This window comes from Neomonachus schauinslandi, chromosome 9, assembly GCF_002201575.2.
Source record: "Neomonachus schauinslandi chromosome 9, ASM220157v2, whole genome shotgun sequence".
Taxonomy (NCBI): domain Eukaryota; kingdom Metazoa; phylum Chordata; class Mammalia; order Carnivora; family Phocidae; genus Neomonachus; species Neomonachus schauinslandi.
The window spans coordinates 132,262,956-132,284,975 of record NC_058411.1 but is presented as its reverse complement, the minus strand read 5'-3'; the positions used below and the strand labels follow the sequence as shown (position 1 = coordinate 132,284,975).

Genomic DNA, 22,020 nt, shown 5'->3' with positions numbered 1-22,020 from the left:
GCCTGGCCTAGACCCAACTTCAAACCCGGTCCCTGACCCTGTGCCTTTTCCAGCCAGCCCAATCCCCATTCATCTGAATCACCACGGTGATTTTTTAAAATTACATTTCCAAGGGCAACAGTGTAGAACAGGGCAGAGAAACATGGAGGATGTTCCTAACCAAAGGCTGCCTTGTACTGCTTCTTCCCCCCAAAAAAGGAGAAATGATTCTATGTGTACGTACACACACACACACACACACACACACCTGCACATATAGGTTTTTCCCTGATGCTCAGAATTCTTTGTGAACTAGCTACACCTGATTCTGCTGAACCCTTTTTTTAAAAAAGGAAAGAAACGGAGCCAGAAACACCAGTTACACTTCTGTTAGGGCTGCCAGCTCTCAACATTTCCACTTTGAACTTTCGCACAGCCGTCACCAAAAGCAGACCAGAATTTGACCAAGCCCAAAAGACCACCAAAAGGTCAGACGTCTAGAATGTCATAGATCCAGGAGAGCAGAATGTCAGAGATTATAAGTTGAATATCCTTTAGGCTTTTGCATTTTTTAGGTTCCTGTTAACTTCTGAACTTTACTCTTTCCTTTTGTCAACAGTTACCTTAAAGTTATTTTTTTTAAGTCAAAATGTTTCTACCCCTGCCCCTTAGCAAGGCAAAAGCCCTCTTGAGGAGAAAAGGGTGACATTTTAAAGGGGCATCCAGAGGGTGGTAGAGGCGACTCTCCTGCAGTAACATTTGGAGCTGTCGTTTGACACACGCAAGGGTGTCAGAGTTTCATCAACAATGTTTGTTTTGGTTTCAACACCTCAGACGAGACAGCTTCCAGATCCTTCACACCCCAGGCTGCAGCTGACCAACGTTCCACAGGATGCCAACATGCTGGAAATAGATTTTACCTGAAAGAAAAGGAAGAACCAGTCAGTGCCCTCAGCAGAACCCTGCAGCCATTCTGACCCTAATGGTCTCCAACCTGCAGGCCACACTCCCCAACCACAGCACCTTTGAACATGCCGTCTGGAAGATAACTCCTTCCTTTCCTTCAGGTCCTAGCTCAGGATCCTAGCTCCCCATGCAGACTCCCTAGTACACAACTTCTTTTGTCCTTGTATCCCTCCTTCCTAGCACTTCTATCAGTGTTTGCACCAGGGCTTCGCAAAATTTCTCTGTAAAAGTCCAGAGAGTACCCATTTTTTCACTTTGTGGGTCCTACATTCTCCATGGCAACTACTCAACTCTGTCCCTGTGGAGCAAGATCAGCCACGGACAGTATGAAAATGCTTGAGCATGGCGGTGTTCCAATAAAACTTTATTTGTGGACCCCGAAATTTGATCTGCTAACAATTTTTCCGTGTCATGAAATGTTAGTTTTCTCTTAATTCTTTTTCAACCATTAAAAATGTAAATCAATCTTGGCTCATGAGCCATACAAAAACAGGCCGCCAGCCAGATTTGATCCACAGGCCAAAGTTTGTGAATCCCTGGTTTATGTCGTCATCGGATTCATTTCTGGCTCTTGCTTAGGCTGGGAGCTCCTTGCAGGCAAGATCCCTGTCTGAGCTCACTCACCTTCAAACCCCCAGCACCAAGTGCATGGTACCAGGCAACGTAGTGGGTGCAAGGAACATTTGTGCAGTGAATGAAAGAAAGCTTGAAAACTAAATCCATTCAAGACATCATCCAAAGAGACTCAGGAAAGGAGGGAAAATCTGCGAGGTCAGACCCATCACCGTCCTCTGTTCATGTTTGATCACGGGCAACACAAAAATCACACATGTAAAAACAGTGGGGATTTAACAGAAGTTATAAAATTATGAACATCTTTTCAAAATGTTACATGATTCCCAAATATAAATACTATCATTATCGGGTAACTACTTTCTAAAAGACACAGACATCCTGTTTTTAGGAAATATACACTTAAGTATTTGCTGGAAAGGGACATGATATATGTAACTTACCCTCAAATAGTTCAGAAAAAAAAAAAAATCCATATGCACACACACAGAGCCATCATCAGGCAAATGAGGCAAAATGTCAAACCAGGAAAATCTGGGTAAAGAGTATACTATTTTTGCTTTTGCAACTTTTTTTAAGTTGGAAATGACGTCCAAAGAAAAACTTCAAGAAAAAATCCAAATAGGGGCATCCTCCTATTGGCCACTAGGGTACCCTCCTCGACAGACGAAAAAGAAAAATCGTCACAGCCGTGTCCTGCATGGGGTGGTTTTCTTCCAGTGCCCACATGCCCCCTCCCCTGGGCTGGGGAGTGGGGGGCTAACCTCCCAGACTAACATCCACGAGCCCAGGCACTCCCCCCTCCTACAGGTGCAGACTGCTGGACCTCAAGTGTTCAGACCCCCCCACCAGGCTTGCCCCCCCCAATCAGGCTGCATCCACTGCAGGTTCAATGTTGAGGATGCGGGGGTGGGGTGGGGGGGCACCGGGGGCCTGGGGCTTTCAAAGCTCTCAAAGACCAAACCAAGAATGGGCATGCCGATATTGCTGATCTAGAGATGGCACATCTTGGCGATGCTACGAGAGCATACCCCAGGGTCCTCGGCCAGGACCCCTATGGGCGCCCATCCCCCCAGGCAGCTGTGTCCACCCCTGTGCTTATATAGAATAAACGCACATGAAGGGTGGAGTGGAAGAGGGCAGACACAGGGGGGCCCCCACGAATCACCACGCTGGATACAATTCCTCAGTTCTTCCACAGCAGAGCTAAACCTGCAGGGCAACTGCCCGAAAAGAGAAGACAACAGAGCTTCCACACACCTCCACGGGGGAGCAGTCGCTCTGGGCACATGCAACCGCCCTTGGGGGTCACCAGCTCCTTCGGCCTCTCCCGAAGGAGGGGAGCTCCATGGCAAGTCTGAGCAGTGGGACTGGCTTCAGATGCCGGTGACACTGACTCAGGAAGCCCCAGGGCACCATGGACACGGACTCTAGGTCTCCTCACTTCATCTTGCTGCCTCCCCAAGCTCATGAGCTTTGGGGCTCTCCTCTGGAGGGCTCAGGCGGGGGTGGGCAGCTCACAGCTGCAGCTCACCTGGCTCTCCCTCTGCACACCCAAACTCGCACATGCTATATCAACTCTTCCTGCAACGCCTTCACTCCTCCCTGCCCGTCCACCTGCTCTGGGGCGCTTCCTTTCAAACTCACCACAAGCTGCACCTCCTCTGGGGAGAGCTTCCTGCCCAGGAGGGGCACCCCTCCCGGCTGTCCACAGTACCCCATTCTTTCCTCCCCTGTGGTTCTGGGGCTGTCTTGTGTCAGTGTTCCTGGCTGTGTCCCCGTCTCAGCACGAGCTCCCGGAGGGCAGGCCAGGCTCACCCATCTTCACTCCCAGTGACTGCACCAAGCAGGCTCACAAGCTGGCCACACGGAGCGGGGCATGAGCAGAGATTTCTAAAAGGATGCTCTCAGCCTCTCTGTCTTCCCCCCAGAAGAGCCAAAGTGCTAATGACATTCCTGCTTCATCAGTAAGATAAACCTGAAAGAGTCTCCATGCTGAGCCCGCCCCCCATTCCCCGTTGGAAGTTCCCTGAGACGTGAGGACGTGTTTAGGTGCCACACTCCCTGCTTATTCCTTTCAAATTTCCAAGTGTCCTGTCCAACGACATTGGGTCATAACCATCGCAGAGAAGGACAGGGACGTGTCCCAACCTGTCCATGTCCCATGCTTTGTCTGTCAGCAGAAAGAGTCCTCCCCGCAGAAGTACCTGCCTCTGCACCTGTCCGGCACCCTGGCAGTTGACCCCTTTGTGCAGTGGTGAAGGACCCCTCAGGAACAGGGCACACGGGCCCCAGGAATAAAGGACAAGCCGAGGGAGGTAGCGAGGCCCCGTCTGGGAGCGTGCGTGAGACAGACGTGAGGATCACCACCGCCCATCAGCAGGCCTGTGGCTTTCATCCCAGGACACCAAACATAGGAAGAAACCACTGGATAATGTGGCTAGCTTTTACAAAAGCATTGCTAGTGAGGATTATTTGTGCTGGGTTTCTTTTTTCCTTTTTTTCCTTTTTGCCTGATTCTTACGTAGCTCTATAAACTCTGTGTGTGTGGGTGTGTGCGTGTGTGTGTGTGTGTGTGTGTGTGTGTGTAGGCAGGAAACTGAGTAAGTCACATTCACTTAGCGGTAAATTTTCATTGCCATACAAATTCCTGTTCGCATAGGTTCTCCCCTCACAGACATGAAACTCAAAAGAGTTCTAAGGTGCACGGTACCTTACCGAGAACTGAACCCAGATTGCCAAGATTCCTTTTCAGGGAAAACAAAAGGTCTCATGACATGCCCATTTTACACACACAAGCTCGGCATCCTGTAAGGAAGAGGGCAGGCTGAGCTTCATTCCGAGTGCTCTGGGGATGACTCTGCTTCTGTTTCAGGTCCAGGTAGGATACTCGGGCATCCCCGGGGAGGGGCCTGCGGGTCAACGATTCGTTCCGGGCCTCAGAAGCTCAGGATACCCATCGCCTCCACAGCTGTCCACAGGTTGATGCTCCTAACAGCTTCGTTCCTCACTCTAGAACCTTCGTTCCAGGAGATGAGGAAGCACGGGATACGCAAAAGGGCCTTTTGAGCCCAACCTTCCAGAAGTCACTGCGCTAAGCGCACTTAGCACCCACCACTGGGTGTCCCTGGGGACTCTGAGCCCCGGGCCTCAGTCTAGGACAAGAGAGTCAATCTGTTTTCTCCTGCTCCCAGCCTTACCTCCAGGGGCCATTGGCTGCAATCAGCCACCTGATGCCCGCTGTTCCAAAGACAAGATGCCAGGCCCAGCGCCTGGCGTCACAGCAAAAATCTCATCGGTTTCTAATGAGATTCCCACAGGAAGCTCTACCCCGGAGAGGGTGGGAGGCAGGCATTTCTAGAATGCATGACTGGATTCCCACAGTCCACATCTTCTGCAAACCTAAGAGGCACAGGAACGGGGCCCAGACGCACGGTGGGTGGGAGCGGCGTGTCTCCCAGGCTCCCAGCAGCCTACCTTTGGGCGGCACATGGCATGGCCACCGGTACCAGCCACGGACAAACAGGAGGAAGGGCAGCATCTGCCTTGCGTTGGGGAAACGCCTAGAGGGGATCACAGAAGTCTCCTGTAATAAGGCGGGGGTGCACAGAGACCCAAAACATCAGCCAAGCTGCACGCTGGGCCAACCGAGCTCAAAGCACAAACGGCCAGGACTCAAACGCCCTGTGAAATATGGAATCATTTCAAAACCCCAGGGTTCTCTGTAATCTGTTCAGCCATCATTTCTTTCCTCTAATTAGCCTGGAAATTCATTTCCACAGACTCTGTTGCCCTCCCCCCCCCCCGCCCCCACCACATCCGGCCCTAAACACCGGAGGTCTTAACTCACAGATTAGAGCATCCCAGTTGCACTGGAGCCCAAAAAGAGGGCTCTGCACAGAAGCCTTGCCCTGGCCACCTTCTCCCCATTTCCTGCCTGGCCGATGCGTCCAGGCTCCAAGTCACAAAGTGTTATCAAACAAAGGCATGTGCAACAGTCTGAACCGACTTACTGCCTCGGTGCCCTGGCTCCAAGAACACGGTTTTCCTCCTTGCACTCACTCATAAACTAACCCAAGGTCCCAATTCAGCTGCACTGATTGAAATGTAGTCTGTTTCCCAGAGGGAACCCCAATATTTAGTTGAGCTATGTCTAAACAGGAAAGACAAGTACCCATGAGCAGATTATCAGGTGCAGACAAGGAAGTTCTCAAAAACCCTCAACCAAACATAAAACGGGTCTTAAAGGGCGCCTGGGTGGCTCAGTTGGTTAAGCGACGGCTCAGGTCATGATCCTGGAGTCCCAGGATCGAGTCCCACATCGGGGTCCCTGCTCGGCGGGGAGTCTGCTTCTCCCTCTGACCCTCCCCCCTCTCATGTGCTCTCTCTCATTCTCTCTCTGTCAAATAAATAAATAAAATCTTTAAAAAAAAAAAAAAAAACGGGTCTTAAAATCCTTGTTCTTTCAAACTTACTGACCTATAAAGTTGTTTGTAATGTGTCGTTCAGGTGGGAAACGATTCCAAAACAGCATGTGTAACACAGTCCTACTTCTATAAAAAAAAAAAGAAGGAAAGAAAGAAAATTCACAGATACGTACTCATACACACTCTAGTGGTTACCGTTAAGCAGTGAGATTACAGGTAATTTTTATTTTTCCTTTCTCTTGTCTGTCATGTCTACAGCATACATTACACCTGTACTCAAGAAAGCTGTTGTTCGGTCTTCCTAAATGGTCAGTCGCCTTTGGGCCCGAGGACTGGAGCAGTCTTGTGTCTCATGACCCGGCTCCAAGTTCACTCGCATCCTGATATCATTTCAACCCGAGAACAATGCAAACTTCCACCAGGAGCTACTTGAAGTTCAACAGGGAGGCAGGGGAGTGCCTGGCGATAGGAAAGCCTGTGGAAGGCCAAAATGCGGACACCAGGAAAGTAACTGAAAATAAGAGCCAAATACTCGATTTTCTAAATACTCAATGGAAGACATTGGAAACACACCCAAAGGAAGCCTAAGGAAGGGAGGCAGCGCCCCCGGCCCCCTCTGCCTTCTCTGCACCTGGAGCAGCTCCCCTGCCATCCCTCAGCCCCTGAAAATGTCCTCTCAGCCGGTGAGCCGATCACTGTCTGCAGGGCTGCTAAAACCTCCGGAGACATCGAGGTGCCTGAGGGACTTAAGGTAATTCCTGTCTTAAAAATTAGCACGCGGGGCACCTGGGTGGCTCAGTGGGTTAAGTGTTTGACTCCGGCTCAGGTCATGATCCCGGGGTCCTGGGATCGAGCTCCGCGGGGAGTCTGCCTCTCCCTCTGCCCCTCCCCCTGCTCATGCTCTCTCTCACACTCTCTCTCAAATGGATAAATAAGATCTTTAAAATAAATAAATATAAGCATAAATATAAATAAGAAATACCGTGCGTTGAGGGGCTCCATGCTATTTCTGTGTCAGATAGAGATGGAGCGCCCATTATTAAATGGCCAACGACGATGCTCCAGAGCATGCTTCAGAGACCTGGTCTCTCACCTACTCTTGCCCTTACAACAGACCAGGGAGCAGACTCAGACTTCCAAAAAAACAGAAGTATGAATCTGTTACCCTAAAATCCACCATGCGGTTCATTTAATCATTTGCTTTTAGAAACAAAATCACTATGTTGAAGAGATCTCTGCCTCCCTGCCTTCAGGGCAGCATTATGGCTTGACAATAGCCAAGACGTGGAAACAACCAAGGTGTCCATCAACAGATGAACCGAGCAAGAAAATGTGGTATACATACACAGTGGAATATTATCAGGCATAAAAAGAAGGAAATCCTGGGTGCCTGGGTGGCTCAGTTGGTTAAGCAACTGCCTTCGGCTCAGGTCATGATCCTGGATTCCTGGATCGAGTCCCGCATCGGGCTCCCTGCTCGGCAGGGAGCCTGCTTCTCCCTCTGACCCTCCCCCCTCTCATGTGCTCTCTCTCTCTCTCTCTCTCTCTCAAATAAATAAATAAAATCTTTAAAAAAATAAAAAAAAAAAAAAAGAAGGAAATCCTGCCGTCTGCAATAACATGGGCGGACCTTGAGGCCGTTATGCTACGTGAAATAATCCAGACAGCGAAAGACTAATACCACATGATCCTACTCGTATGTGGAATCTCAAAAAAACCAAACTCGTAGAAAAAGGTCACGTTGGTAGCTACCCAAGGCAGAGGGTTGGGGGTGGGGGACTTGGGTGAAGATGGCCAGAAGGTACAGACTTCCAGCTAAGAGAGAAATAAGTACCGGAGACAGAATGCAAATCCGAAAATTGCAAAAAAAAGCACCAGTGTTGATACAGCACAAATTGTCAGCCGAGAAAAGGCGCTTGCTTCACTATTTGAAGAACTAAGACAAGCCTGGAATTTTCTTAATCTGATGCTCGTTTCAGTATGTACCTTCTTTTCATGATCCCAGACACAATATCACCCCAGCAGTCTTCAGACCACAATAATATGTGTATCCGGGTACTTAAGAAAGGGCCCCCTTCTCCACCTTACACCAAAGCACGAGTCTAAAGATAGAATATCTGGACAGATTGACGGCTCTATCTCTCTGTTTTGGTCTTTTCCTGTTTCGTGAGATCTGAGGCTTCCACCGTTGGTTCAGTCACTAAATACGGATGGGATTCTATTCAGTGTCTCAGAATCAAAACAGTACACTGATCCACGTAAGCCCTCAAGTGCTCCCCAGTGTCTAATACTCCCAAGTCTGCAGGATGCAGCAGACCCTTTTCACTGTGACTAATAATGAAGACATAGTTTTCTCCACATTATGTTTTATTTCTGTGCAGTCAATGTGAGACAGATAAAATGGCTAAGCAACAAAATCAGTACAATCACTAACTTTCTTATGTGTATATTATGTTGTCAAATGGATGAGTATCACTGAGTGTTTTTTGGTTTTTTTTTAAAGATTTTATTTATTTATTTGACAGAGACGGCGAGAGGGAACACAAGCAGGGGGAGTGGGAGAGGGAGAAGCAGGCTTCCCGCCGAGCGGGGAGCCCAATGCGGGGCTCGATCCCAGGACCCTGGGACCATGACCTGAGCCGAAGGCAGACGCTTAACGACTGAGCCACCCAGGCGCCCCTCACTGAGTGTTTTGATTCTACTCAAAGAGGGCTATTTACCTAACATGCACATTACAGCTAATGGTTTATTCTGCTATCTACGATAAGCAATCCATGGTTTAATGTTTACCTGTTCTTAATAAGATTTAGGTGTGACTCATCAACAAACTGTTTCTAATATTGGTATGTATATAAACATGATAATGCAGGCATTTTTTTCAGACATGATGACAAAATAGTATTTTTAGGTTAAAAATATACACATACACACACATATATGTATTTACACTTGGAAATATGTAACAAATATATATATTTGGGGATATATCAATACTGGGAATATAGCTAACAAAAACCTATAAAACATGTATGGAGAAATTTTTGAAAGTATCGAAAGACATTTTTTTTAAATACCTAAATAAATGGAAAGTCAACCCATATTCATAGATTGGAAGGGTTCTCATAAAGGGGCTGATTCCCCTTAAACTGATACATGGAGTCAAAATCCCAAACTTCATTTTGCAGATTCTGACAACTGATTTACACAGAAGGGCCAAGAAGAGCCAAGGCTGTGCTGATCAAGAACAAGTCAGGAGAGGTGTGGAAGATGTGCCTTCTCAAGTATGGAGAAGCTGTGTGTGCTGGTTAATCTCACGCGTCACTTTGACTGAGCCATAGCGTGCCCAGGTATTTGGTCAAACACCGTTCTGAGTGTGTCTGTGAAGGTATTTCTGGGGGAGATTAATAATTTTATCAGTAGACTGAGTGAAGCAGATGCCCCTCTCTGCTGGGGATGGGCCTCATCCAAGCAGCTGGAGGCCTGAATAGTACAAAAGGTGAGTAAGAGAGAATTCACTCTCCTTGCTGTTTTCAAGCTGGGACACTGGTCTTTTCCTACACTTGGATGGGGACTCACATCACTGACTCTCCTGGTTCTCAGACCTTCAGACTTGGACCTTTAAAATAAATCTTTCTATTGGTTCTGTTTCTCTGGAGAACTCTGGCAGGGAAAGCTCAGGATGGGGTCCAGCCCCGATCTGTGTCTCCCCTCTGTTGGTAATAACCGGAACGCTGGGCAAACAACTTACTCTTCTTTGAGGCTTTGAGCCCTTGTTTCCCAACTATGCTCGCCCCCAGCCTTACAGTGAGCATCTCACATATCCAAAGGACACTCTAAAAGGATCCGAAAACCAAACTACAACCCTGAAGTCACAAAGTCTTCTGGACTCTCCTACGGGCTGCCTTTCGGTCACGCCCCTGCCTTTGGAGCTCATCAGTAAATTCCATCCAGGGAGTAACCCCCATCCCACCCCATGCTCCCAGCCACGAGTTTTAGAGAGGCTAAAAGAGAAGTGTCCATCTGTGTGCACCACATGTGGCCTCTGCGGCTGCTCGGACCCCATCCCCCACCCCCCGCCCCCCGCAGTGCGTGATGAGTTCGCTGTCTGACATTCAGCCCCCCTTTTCTTCATGCAGAGCGCATTTCACCAGCATCCGCATCTGGGGAAAGCAGGAATAGCTGCTTCTCTGCAAGCATCTCTCTGCGGGCTTTCTGGGGGCTGTGCATTCTAGGAAGGGATCAAAGCAGATCCCTCCGTAAGCAGGACGCCCCAAGGTCAAACACGCAACCAAAGAACAAGGACACGTGGACGCCACGCCTGGCCTCACACTGTTTTCCAAGGTGAACATCCTACCACCCAACGCCCGAGAGCCCAGGAGGGAGCTGCCGTCCCCACCCCATACCTGTATTTGATGTCAAATACTGTGGAGTCCTCATCCTCGTCATCCTCCTCATTCAGCGGGGCCATTTCCACGCGTTCAGCTGGAGTAGTGATGATGTCATACTTGCGGGTCTTCCTCAACCTCTTTCCCGACCTGGAAGAAGAGAGACACGTTCCTGAGAACGCTAGGATCCCCACAGTTAAGTCATGCTGCCACTTCCAGCCCAGCTCCCAGGAGCCCTGGCAAACGTCCCAGCTCCGTCCCTTTTGGCCAGGGGACCTCTACGGACTCCTGACCTCGCTAGCCCTCCTGGTCCTCACCCACAAAGTAGAGATGATTATGCCTGCCCTGAGCACTGCAAAGCCCAGTCGTCAAGATAAATAATGCCCCAATGCAATATTTTTAAAAGGGCAAAACTAATGCAAAGAAAATCTGCAATGAGCAGAAGATCAAAATCCTCAATGAAGGGCGCCTGGGTGGCTCAGTTGGTTGAGCAACTGCCTTCGGCTCAAGTCATGATCCTGGAGTCCTGGGATCGAGTCCCACATCGGGCTCCCTGCTCAGCAGGGAGTCTACCTCTCCCTCTGACCCTTCCGCCTCTCATGCTCTCTCTATCTCATTCTCTCTCTCAAATAAATAAAATCTTTTTTTAAAAAATGCTCAATGAAGACAGGATCCAGCGCCGCGTTTGCATGGGGGTGACACACCTGTCCTTCGCCCCCTTGCTCCCTCACCTTCAACCTGGCCCCACTGTGTCCGTGCATCCCCACTCCCAGCACAAGTGGCATTGAGAGCAGCACCCCTGGGCCACCCCGGTGGGATCCGGGGCAGGGCTCGGGCACCCTCTACCTGTGTGATCACGGGCAAGTCAATTAATCTCCCTAAGCCTCCGTTTCCTCCTAAATAAGATAGGGTAAGGATAGTATTTGTCACTCACAGGCAGGAGAGGATTAGATGAGATGGTGCACGTAAGGAGCCTGCAACACAGGAGGGTCTCAGCAAAAATTACCGTTAGTAATAATAATAAACAGAAGTGCTACAGCCTCTCTCAGATGACAAGCACTTGTAAAAACAAGTCAATACTGTTTCCATCATGAGGATTTATGAGGATAGTGAGTTTTTTTTTTTTAAAGATTTTATTTATTTGACAGAGAGAGATACAGCAAGAGAGGGAACACAAGCAGCGGGAGTGGGAGAGGGAGAAGCAGGCTTCCCGCGGAGCGGGGAGCCCGATGCGGGGCTCGATCCCAGGACCCTGGGATCATGACCTGAGCCGAAGGCAGATGCTTAACGACTGAGCCACCCAGGCGCCCCGAGGATAGTGAGTTTTAACACTAAGCTTTTTACCTCCAGGATGGTAAAGGGTCACTGTGGGCCACAGGGAAAGTGCTAAGACAAGGCTTTCAGTCTCTGGCGTTAGTCACTCTGCACAAAGGATGCAATATTCATCAGGGCATGGCTGAAAGTTTATGACGCCCCACTGGGAATAATACTATTATCATGACTACCGATGCTCTTTGCATTTATTTCTCCACGATCTTGAACGCTTTCCCAAATACCTCGTAGTCTATGGTGTCCCTCCTCCTTTCTGAGTATATCTGATACTACAAGAAACCAGCCAAGCCCCTGCCCCCCCCCAAAAAATCATAAACGGGGCCCTGAAGAATCCTATGCTCCTGCAGACAGCAAGCTGTTCCCAGGTGGGGACCACATTCAAGACACACACGAGATCCCTCGGTCTCCGGCACACAGAAATTCTTTGGTCGGTTTGTACAACGATGAAATAAGAAGCTTTCAGGTTTCTCGTAATTTCTTTGCAACAGCAAATTGTTCTTGTCTTACCTAGTATGCTTTACCAAAAATATGAAAAGCGTCATTTACACAGGAAAAATATATATTTATCTGTATGTGTATCTGTATCTTCGGCATAACTCACCCTACACAATCTATAGTGAGAAAGCCTCATGTGGATGCCCAAAGAGACGGACACCCCAAGATGGTTTCAGGCTAAGGAGTCCCAGTGCTGTTTCTAACTCTTTCTCACATACTGTGAAGCCTTGAAAATGCAAAATCTGATTTGAAAACCTCGTTGTGCCCCCTTGGAACTTGAAACCTAGTTTAGTCATTGGCCCTGGGGCAAGACTGACTACTGACCCTGGAAGAAGGTTCTGGAGGCTCTGACTTTAGCTGTGCTTCATGGGAGTGGATCCCTATCACCCATAAAATCACCTCCCTCCTTCCTGATTGTTTATAGAGTCTTGTCATGAGAAAATTAACCTATTTAGTTTAAAATAAGATCCTTGAACACTTACCCAAGGGAGAAGCTGGAAACCACCACCAGCCTCTAGAATGTCATGGCCTACTTGCTTTAATGCCAACCATTCCAACCACATGACCTCAGGAAAGAATTTGAAACCCCAAGATATCATCAAAGGTATGATGGTTAAATGAAATGTCCAGACATTTCATCAAACGTTATTTCTGGGTGTGTCTGTGAGGGTAATTCTGGATGAGATTAACATTCAAATTGGCAGACTAAGTAAAGCCAACTGCCCTCCTCAGTGTGGTGGGCCTCATCCAATCAGTTGAAGGCCTGCCCAGAATACAAAGACTGATCCTCTCACAAGTAAGAGAGTTCCTCCTGCCTGATTGCCTTTGAGCTGGGACACTGTATTTTGTTTCTTCCTTACCTTCAGATTCAAGCTGAAACATTAGCTTTTCCTGGGTCTCAGGCCTGCCCGCCTTGGGATGGCAACTTGCACCATCATAAGCTCTTGGGCCTCAAGCTTGCATATTCACCCTGCAGATCTTGGAACGTGTCAGCCTCCATAATCTCGTGAACCAATTACTCAAAAAATATGTATCAATCTATTGATTATATTAATACAAATGATTAATTTAATTAATGTATTAATAATATAATTCATATGTTATATATTGACACACATTCCGTGTGTGCGTGTGTGTGTGTGTGTCTATCTACCTATCTATCTATCTATCTTCTTGGTCCTGTTTCACTAGAGAACCCTGACTAGCGTAAAAGGCCATCAGTAAGAGCCCCCATACATGCTTTAAATGCCAGTTTTGACCTAATGAGCTGAAGAAATTACATTTCAAACGATCAACTCTCTGAGACACAAAAACCCTTCACAAACAAGGAGCCATGTCACTGTCCACTGTTGGCCGTGTTAATAGGGAAACTGGGACCTGTGAGAAGTTGGAGAGACTCAGACTCATTGGCAGAGGCCTCCATGGACAAGCGCCTTCACGGGCGGGCAGATGGTGGGCAGCCACTGCATGACGTGTGACGCACTGCCCTCAGAGGGCGCAGGATGGGAGGCTCCCCACATATTTCTCACCGTAGAAAGCAACCCCTCCTTCTGTAGCCGCGTACAAGTTAGCAGTGGGGAACTGTTCGAACAATCCATGAGCCTCTCCCGCAGACTCTAGCTGTCCTGAGTTGGAGAACAGTGCCATCCTGCCCCAAAGAACAGAAAATGGACATCTCTCCAGTCGAAATAACCTCGCCTAGTCCTGCTCTGTCCTCTCTGAGTGTGGACACTCTAACCCGTCTTTTCAAATTAATACTAGTTCATCATAGTTGAGCTCTTGCTGGGTCCAGCTAAGCTATTTACACACAGGATCACATGTAAAACATAAATCACTCTGTAAGGTGCTTCTGCCTCAGAACTGAGGGAAAGGAGGCTCAGAGGGGTTGACATCCCCATGGCCAAGGCCAAAGGCTGCCCCAGAACAGAGCTCCCTGGTGGTCACCTTGAACCGTCCATGCCTGCCAAGAGGCGAGGGGCCAGCTCGCTCCCAACTGCAACCCCACTCCGCACCCCCACCAGACTCCACACCCACTCAACGTTAACACCGAGAAACTCTCTGCCCTCATCAGACTTTTCTGGAACTTGCCACTTAATACAGCTCACACATTCCTACTTCAGACTGATCTGCACACACTTCTGAATCATGGCTCCCTTAGGACCTGAGCTGCTCTGAGGCAGGCCAGCGCCCACCTCCCCCCTCTTTTCGGCATCTGTATCTTCAGTGGCCTGGCTGAACCCCTTTCCCATCTGGTCCCTGCGGTTGAGGACGCTGGGCCACTGACCACACCCCCAGCTCCAGGAGTGGACATGGGACTGAAGCCTGAGCCAATCGGTGTGTTTCAACCCCCAGGCCGCGGCAAGAGGGGCGGGAGTGGGGACCAATGAGAGCCAATGGCCCTTTGCTAGCAAGGCTGGGAAGAGGGAACACAAATGCTCCACCCACTGGCCTTGAGACCCAAATGAAGTAAGCCATCTTGCCACCTTCTAGAAATGGAAAATAGGGGGCACCTGGGTGGCTCAGTCAGTTAAGCATCTGCCTTGAGCTCAGGTCATGATGCCGGGGTCCTCGGATCAAGTCCCGCATTGGGCACCTTGCTCGGCAGGGAGTCTGCTTCTGCCCTCTCCCTCTGTGCTCTCTCTCTCTCAAGTAAATAAATAAAGTCTTAAAAAAAAAAAAAAAAAAAAAACGAAGGGAGGGAGGGAGGGAGAAAGAAAGAGAGAGAAAAAGAAATAAAGGGAAAATAAAGCCAACACGGTAGAAAGCAGATGGGGAGGAAGAGAAAACAAGTTCCAAATCTACTATAAAGCCAGCCCTCCTTGACAGCTACCAAAGCCAGTCTGGGCCAGGGTTTCTGGCACACACAACGTGGAGAACCCGAACCGCTATGGGATCTCAAGGGACCGAAAGCAGGCACAGCACCATGTGAAGCTTAGGCTATAACCATCACGCCGTCTTGGGATTCTCCGACATTCTAATGGTAAAACCTCCACCTGTAAGCACAATTTTCTCATTTTGTCAAACCCTCTCAAACCCTAGGACACATCCCTGCTCCAGAAACAAAGGACCCCACGTACCAAGTGCCTCAGTGACCATATCATAAGAAGTTTTGCTTAGGGCCACCGGGGGACAGGTTTTCTAAGAAGACAAACATCCTGGTGACTCCTTCCCACAGGGCTGTTTATAAGCACACCGGCCTAAGGAAAAGGCAAAGTCCACATGGCCACAAAGACTCTGAAGTCCCCTGAGTCTCTCCAGGGGACAGTGAGTCAGCTTGTGGACACGGCCCTCCCCTCGCTCACCAGCCTGAGAAGAAAGCTCTAGAAGAAAGCTCTAGACACCTGGTTCTAGAGCCCAGGTGTAGAGTCAGACCTGAGTTCATAACCCAGACACACGTGGGGCTGGACAGGGTTGGGGGGACCAGGCAGAAGAGCAGCTTGCCAAAACCGTGGGGCATAGAGCTTCTGGCTAAAGAAGGAGATTCAGGAAATCAAAGAAAGGCAAAGATAGAGCTGGCCCATGCCCCTTGACACAGTTTCTCCTTCCTGGAACAGGTCCCTTTAAAGCAGGTGGCCTCAACGAAGGGATGGCAAATGGTGGTTTTAAGTAAATGTTCGCATTGTGCTTCACAGGAACAGGCAAGACCAGAGAAGTTCTAAGAGACAAAGGATCCTTCCACAGGAGCCAAAACACACATTTCTAACAAGACAGAGGAGAAGTTCAAGATTCTTGTACTCTGAAATGTAACCCTAAAGCCAGAGGATTTGTTTACTCGAAGGCCCTTTCAGCAGCTGGTCAGAAGAGGGTTTGCGCCGCCTGTGCAAACACGAAGGCCGGGAGCCGAGCTTCGGAGCTCAGCAGGCCTCCGTCCTGGCCCTCCCCCACCAAGAGGAACACAACCAAACAAACCCTTAAGGGTTGGGGGTGCAGCGCTCAGATCCACAGACTGCATGTCCAGAGATGGGGTTCGGACCTCGGCTCTGCAATTCCTTCGTTATGTGCCTCTAGATGACTCGCTCACCTGAATTTTAATTTCATATCCATTTCTACCACATGCCCAGTTCAGTTGGGGTTCTGGTGGTGGGTCCCCAGGGTGCCTCCCTGCCCCAACCACCCCATGGGGCCACAGCTTTCCCATTTCCCCGGCAAGGCCTTCCCAGGACACCCCACACAAGTCAAGTGTCCGCCTTCTTCAGACTCCAATGTGATCTCCATTCATGAGCACTGCCCCCACCGTGGGGCACCATCTACATGTGACTCTCAAACCCGTGTGGCCCTCTTGCATCATCGCTCCCCTGGGGTGACAGTGATGGAAGCCACCATGATGGGCACCAGTGCCAGGCATCATATGTGTGGTCTTACTGGAGCCTCCAGCCAGCGAGGCGTCATGGAGTCAAGGAAACAAAAGCCGGGAAGCACTGAGTGACCTGACCCGCAAGTGGGACTCAAATCTAGGTCCACCACATCCCAGAACCTCCAACAAGAGAGCAGGAAACTCAGCTGAGACACCCGGTGTCCCCATACCCTCGGAGTGGGTACTCTCAGGCAGCTAGAAGTTCAGCTGCGAGGGCTTTTGGTGGCCGGCCACCTCCTGCCACGGAAGACTGTGTCAACGAAAAGAGGACGTGCCATGCTTCTGACAAGAAAGTTTCAACCTCCATACTGATCTCAGGGCTCCCAAATGAATCTACCAGTTTAATTAAATCGAATAAAATACTGACAGATTTTTGTGGGGGAATCTAGACAAGTTGATCCCAAAGCTCAGAGAAGGAAAATTTTTTTAAAAAGGTAACAAGAATAGCCAGGAAAATTCTGGAAAAGAGGAGTATGAAGGGAAATGGGTCCTAATTGAGTGTTTACCCAAGCCTGAGGGTTGGGAGGGAGATGGGGGTTTTGCTGATGGGCTTAGGAGTTTCTTTCTGAGGTGATGAAAATCTTCTAAAATTGACTGGGGTGGGGGCGCCTGGGTGGCTCAGTCGGTTAAGCAGCTGCCTTCAGCTCAGGTCCTGGGATCGAGTCCCACGTCGGGCTCCTTGCTCGGCGGGAAGCCTGCTTCTCCCTCTCCCACTCCCCCTGCTTGTGTTCCCTCTCTTGCTGTGTCTCTCTCTGTCAAATAAGTAAAAATCTTTTAAAAAGTTTTTTTAAATAATAAAATAAAATAAAATGGATTGGGGTCATAGTGCACAACTCTGCATACGCTAAAAACCATGAATCGGACACTTTAAATGGGTGAATTGTATGATATAGGAATTTTATCTTACAAAGCTGTTATTAAAAATAGAGAAAGATGTGTGTGTGTGTGTGTGTGTGTGTGTGTGTGTGTACATACGTTACACTCCTTTCTATACTGTTAAAATCTCTGGAAAGTGTCCCAGGAAACCGGCAGCACCCAGAGAAGGAGGCTCGGTGGCCGAGGGGACGAGAGGTGAGAAGATTATTGACAATATAGTCTTTGGCTCCTCAGGACCTTTGAACCATGTGAATGTACGACCTATTTTTTTTTTTTTAAAGATTTTATTTATTTATTTGACAGAGAGAGACACAGTGAGAGAGGGAACACCAGCAGGAGGAGGGGGAGAAGGAGAAGCAGGCTCTCCGCAGAGCAGGGAGCCCGATGTGGGACTTGATCCCAGGACCCTGGGATCATGACCTGAGCCGAAGGCAGTCGCTTAACCGACTGAGCCACCCAGGCACCCATATACGACCTATTTTTAAAACAAACAAACAAGGAAGTAAGATTCGAAGTCAGTAATTAAGATAACATTTTTAAATGTAGCAGGCGCGTGTCAGGCCTGCTCTTTCCCGGAGCTGGAACTGTCACTTCGCAGAGCATCCAGTGACTTCGGGAGCCAGACCCAGCAGCCGAACCTTCCCTCCACCCTAGCTGCTTTCATTTTTAATCCCATTAAAGTAGTTTCGTAGGGGGCACCTGGGTGGCTCAGTCGGTTAAGCGTCTGCCTTCGGCTCAGGTCATGATCCTGGGGTCCTGGGATGGAGCCCCACGTGGGGCTCCCTGCTCCGCAGGGAGTCTGCTTCTCCCTCTCCCTCTGCTTCTGCGCTCCCTCTCTCTCTCTGCCAAACAAACAAAGTCTTAAAAAAATAAATAAAAATTAAAAACATATGCCTATCTGTAAAAAAGTAAAAAATAAAAAAATAAAGTAGTTCCGTAGCTCAAGGACCAGCATGCTGCCGAAACCACACTACTAGTCGCAAAGAGCCCATGTCACCTTCGACATTTAGAAAAATTCATAAAGAAAATGAGAACAAAATGAGGGGGAGACTACATCAAGCAGTGGCCGGCAGTTGGCTGAGATGCCACGCAGCCTTAAAGCCTGGTGGGGGCTTCTGCTCTGGGGCCAGAGGCCTTGCGCACTTTCCACTCTGACCCTGACCCTGACCCCGCACCTGCATCTTCAGAGCCTAAGACATAACTGAGCCTTCCCTAGAAAACTAAGTAAACTTGAAGAAAGAAAGAAAGAAGCCAATTCCAGAACCCACCCCCCAGCACCCCTGCAGGGGAGCGGGGGCCGGAGAGGCCGGGACATCGGTGCGGTCCCTGAAGAATGGGCAACGACTCGGGCTTAGCCCCGAGCTCGGACGGCGAGGCCACCACTGCCCCCCACCAAGGCAGGCAGCCAGGATACAATTCCCAAGGACAACCTTCCTTCCTGCCCTGCCTTGGGCCTGGCCGCCTGCGCTCCACCCAACAGCTTCCTTTTAGAGCAGTTTAAACAAGCCACCGAAAGAGGTAAACAGCAGTGCGATATGAACCTCATCCCGCACTGCTCCAGAGGGGCTCCCGGACACCGACGGCCAGTGACAGGAGACACGGCTTTTCCTCCGGCGCAGCACGAGCTTCAAGGTCTCCAGGGGCCCCGCTCTAACACGGCTCCCATCCAGCCCTCCTGAACACAGCGAGAGCCTTCCAGAAGCACCCGCAAGCCCCTCCACACCGCTCCCCTGTCCTCATGCTGCACCCTCCCCACCATGCCGGGGCTCCTCCCCGTCCAGGACCCAGCTCCGGGTCAAGCACCAGGACTCAAAGCACCAGGTCAAAAACTCCACTGCCCCCGAGCCCCCCCAGGCAGAGGAAACCAGTGAAGCAGGTCTGGGGTGTCATAAACATTAGAACAAACAGCATGGCAAACGGTGACCAATGCTCTGTCTTCGAGCCAGAGACACAAGGAGTGGTGCTCACCACCCCAGCCGAGGCGGACGCCCGCCCCTTACTGTCACATGGAACACAGGCCCTGTGTTGCCAAGTATTTCCATCTGCCCAGAAAAGCAGCCCTAGATTTTTTATGCAAAGACTGCCAATTTTTAGGTGTTCTCAACCCCTCTCGGTTGTTAAGAACACTGTGCACATCAGAACAAAACAAAACAAAACACAGATCTGGGGACGATCAGTTTGCAACCCCTAACTGTTTCCTGGCCGTGGTCATGGATGCAATGCCAAGCATGAGCGACACCAAACAACTCAACTAAAAATCAGGAGCCCAGAAAGAAGGAATGATACGCATGTTCAACCGATACGCTTCCTCATACCTGCTCACCAGCAGCTCATTTGATTAAGGGGTACCAGCCATTATTGGTTGCATCCCCCCGCTTCGGGCACCATCCCCTTTGGGGTTAACAGAGCGGTGTCATTGTGCCCTGGGGGTGCTTACGGTTCATCTAAACATGGATCGTACAACAACACGGACCACACAACCCCAAAGAGCTCAATTACAAGCCTTAGGGCTCTTCGTGACGCTACAGCTTCTGGCCTCCATCTGCTCTCCACACTTGTTTCTCCTCCCCCCTGTCAATCCCTGAGGGACAGATCCAACTTTCATTCTTCCAAGACAAAATAAGCACACCCCAGCTTTAATCTGTTGGAGGAATCACATGCGATATGGCAAAGGCAAATACACCAAGACCTGTTCCTCCAGCCCCCAGGTATGTTTGCAAAGGGCTGGGTCCTCCTTGTTTTTATTTGAGGTGCCAGGTGAGGCAAGCGAGGCTTAAAGCAAGGAAGGCAGCCTCCAGGGGCAGCTCCCTTGGTTCAAGGGCAGTGGCAAGACGACCAACAGGGACATTTCTGGTGGACCCAGCGGACCCAACTACAGCGTGGAAACTCTGAGGTCACCGTGCTTTGGGACACATGTCATGAATAGCCCTTTCGGCATCCACCTGTCCCTGCCACATGGTAGGGGAGGCCTGGGCATATCACTCCTCGCTGCCAGGGAGGAGTCACTTCTCACAGAAGCTCCTAACCTCTCCTCCCAAGCCCAGATGTCCAGATGTGTGGCTGGCATTTCTGTGAGCGAGTTTCACTGGACACCATCTTCTTCCTCCCCTTCTCCCCTGCCTGACCACTCCCTTCACCCTGCCCCCCTTCTCCAGGCCCTCCGGGGGCCCCCTGACACTCTCCTCTCCCTCTTCCTCTTCATCCACTCAGGCCTCCAGGCCTCCCTACCTGTCCTTCCAGCACCTTCTACAGGTCTCCACAGCCATCCTGAGTCCCCGCGATGGCCACATCACGATTCATCCACTCACCCAGCAAATACTTATCAAGCCCCTAGCATCGGTCGGCAGTACTAAACAGCACTGTGATTACTCCATCCACCCCTCCGACCCACCACAATTCCCGGTGTCCTCCAGCTAGAATCCGTGTCTTCCAAAATCCGGCTGCGACAAGGGAAGGGTGGGGAATGCTGGCTCCGAAGTCAGACTCTGGCCCTTCCCCAGCTGCGTGGCCTTAAGCAAGACTTCATCACTCTGTGCCTTGATTTACTCATCTGTAAAACGGGGACTCTGGCAGCACACCGATCACAGGAATGAGGAAACACATAGAAAACGTTTAGTACGGAGTCTGGTACGCAGTAAGGGCTTAATAAATATCAGTGGCTACTAGTATTATCATCATCACAATTTCCAAATGATCACTTCCTCCCACCCCCACCACAGCAAATCCTGCTCGGCCATCTGGTCCTGGAAGAATCTCTTCATCCTACATTGTACCAAGCCCTAATCCTTCTCCTCCCCATTTTCCTTCCCAGACTGTTCTATCCCCAGCCAAAGCCCCCAGGGCAGTCCTTTTGCAATTTATACTTTTGTTTACAAGTGTTACTTTTGATACATCATTCCCCAGTTGAATCGGAATCTTTCTTCTCTGCCCAGTAGTTGTCATCCAAGGGCACTATCCCGTCTCCCAGACTGAACGCGGAGCTCCGTAGCTTCTGGTGTGTTCCCCACAGCACAGTGCCCCCTATGCTCACAGTGGATCTCAGGAAACACACGGGGAAAAAAGCTCGATCCTTTCAACCATGTTTTCTCCTGGGTCCTTGGCTGACTGCTCCGGAGACCCAAATGGAACAGACCAAAACCCAGCCCACCACGGCTCGGAGGCCCAGAAAGGACCAAGCTGAGCATCAAAACACTGTGCTTAAGTTCTGCTTTTTTTCCTACAAACTCACTGGATGACCTCAATAAACCCTTCCCCCTAATGGGCCTCAGTTTCTTCATCTGTACAATGGGGATGGGGGGAGGAGGTCAGGGGAGCTCTCTATGCCACGGCCTTTCCTCTGCTCCACACTTGCCAAAGAGCGTGGATTTCCTCCCCACCCCCCTGCACCCCCGAGAAAATAAATACCAAGTCCGGGTTCCTGGAGATCACCCTTAGATTAAGCACAGATTTTTTTATTAATTTTTTTTTAATTTTTTATTGTTATGTTAATCCTCATACATTACATCATTAGTTTTAGATGTAGTGTTCCATGATTCATTATTTGTGCATAACACCCAGTGCTCCATGCAGAACGTGCCCTCCTCAGTACCCACCACCAGGCTAACCCATCCTCCCACCCCCCTCCCCTCTAGAA

General features: G+C 49.8%; 1 protein-coding gene across 1 annotated transcript in view; it reads right to left on the bottom strand.

Moving 5' to 3' along the window:
- Positions 1-365: 365 nt before the first annotated feature.
- Positions 366-22,020, bottom strand: part of FAM174B (family with sequence similarity 174 member B) — a 35,600-nt gene continuing 13,945 nt past the window's right edge. The window contains exons 2-3 of the mRNA XM_021680517.1: positions 10,349-10,480; positions 366-899 (exon numbers count right to left, since the gene is read on the bottom strand). Of these exons, the coding sequence (XP_021536192.1) occupies positions 896-899; positions 10,349-10,480 (136 nt within the window). The 3' untranslated portion in view covers positions 366-895. The remainder of the gene's footprint in view (positions 900-10,348; positions 10,481-22,020) is intronic.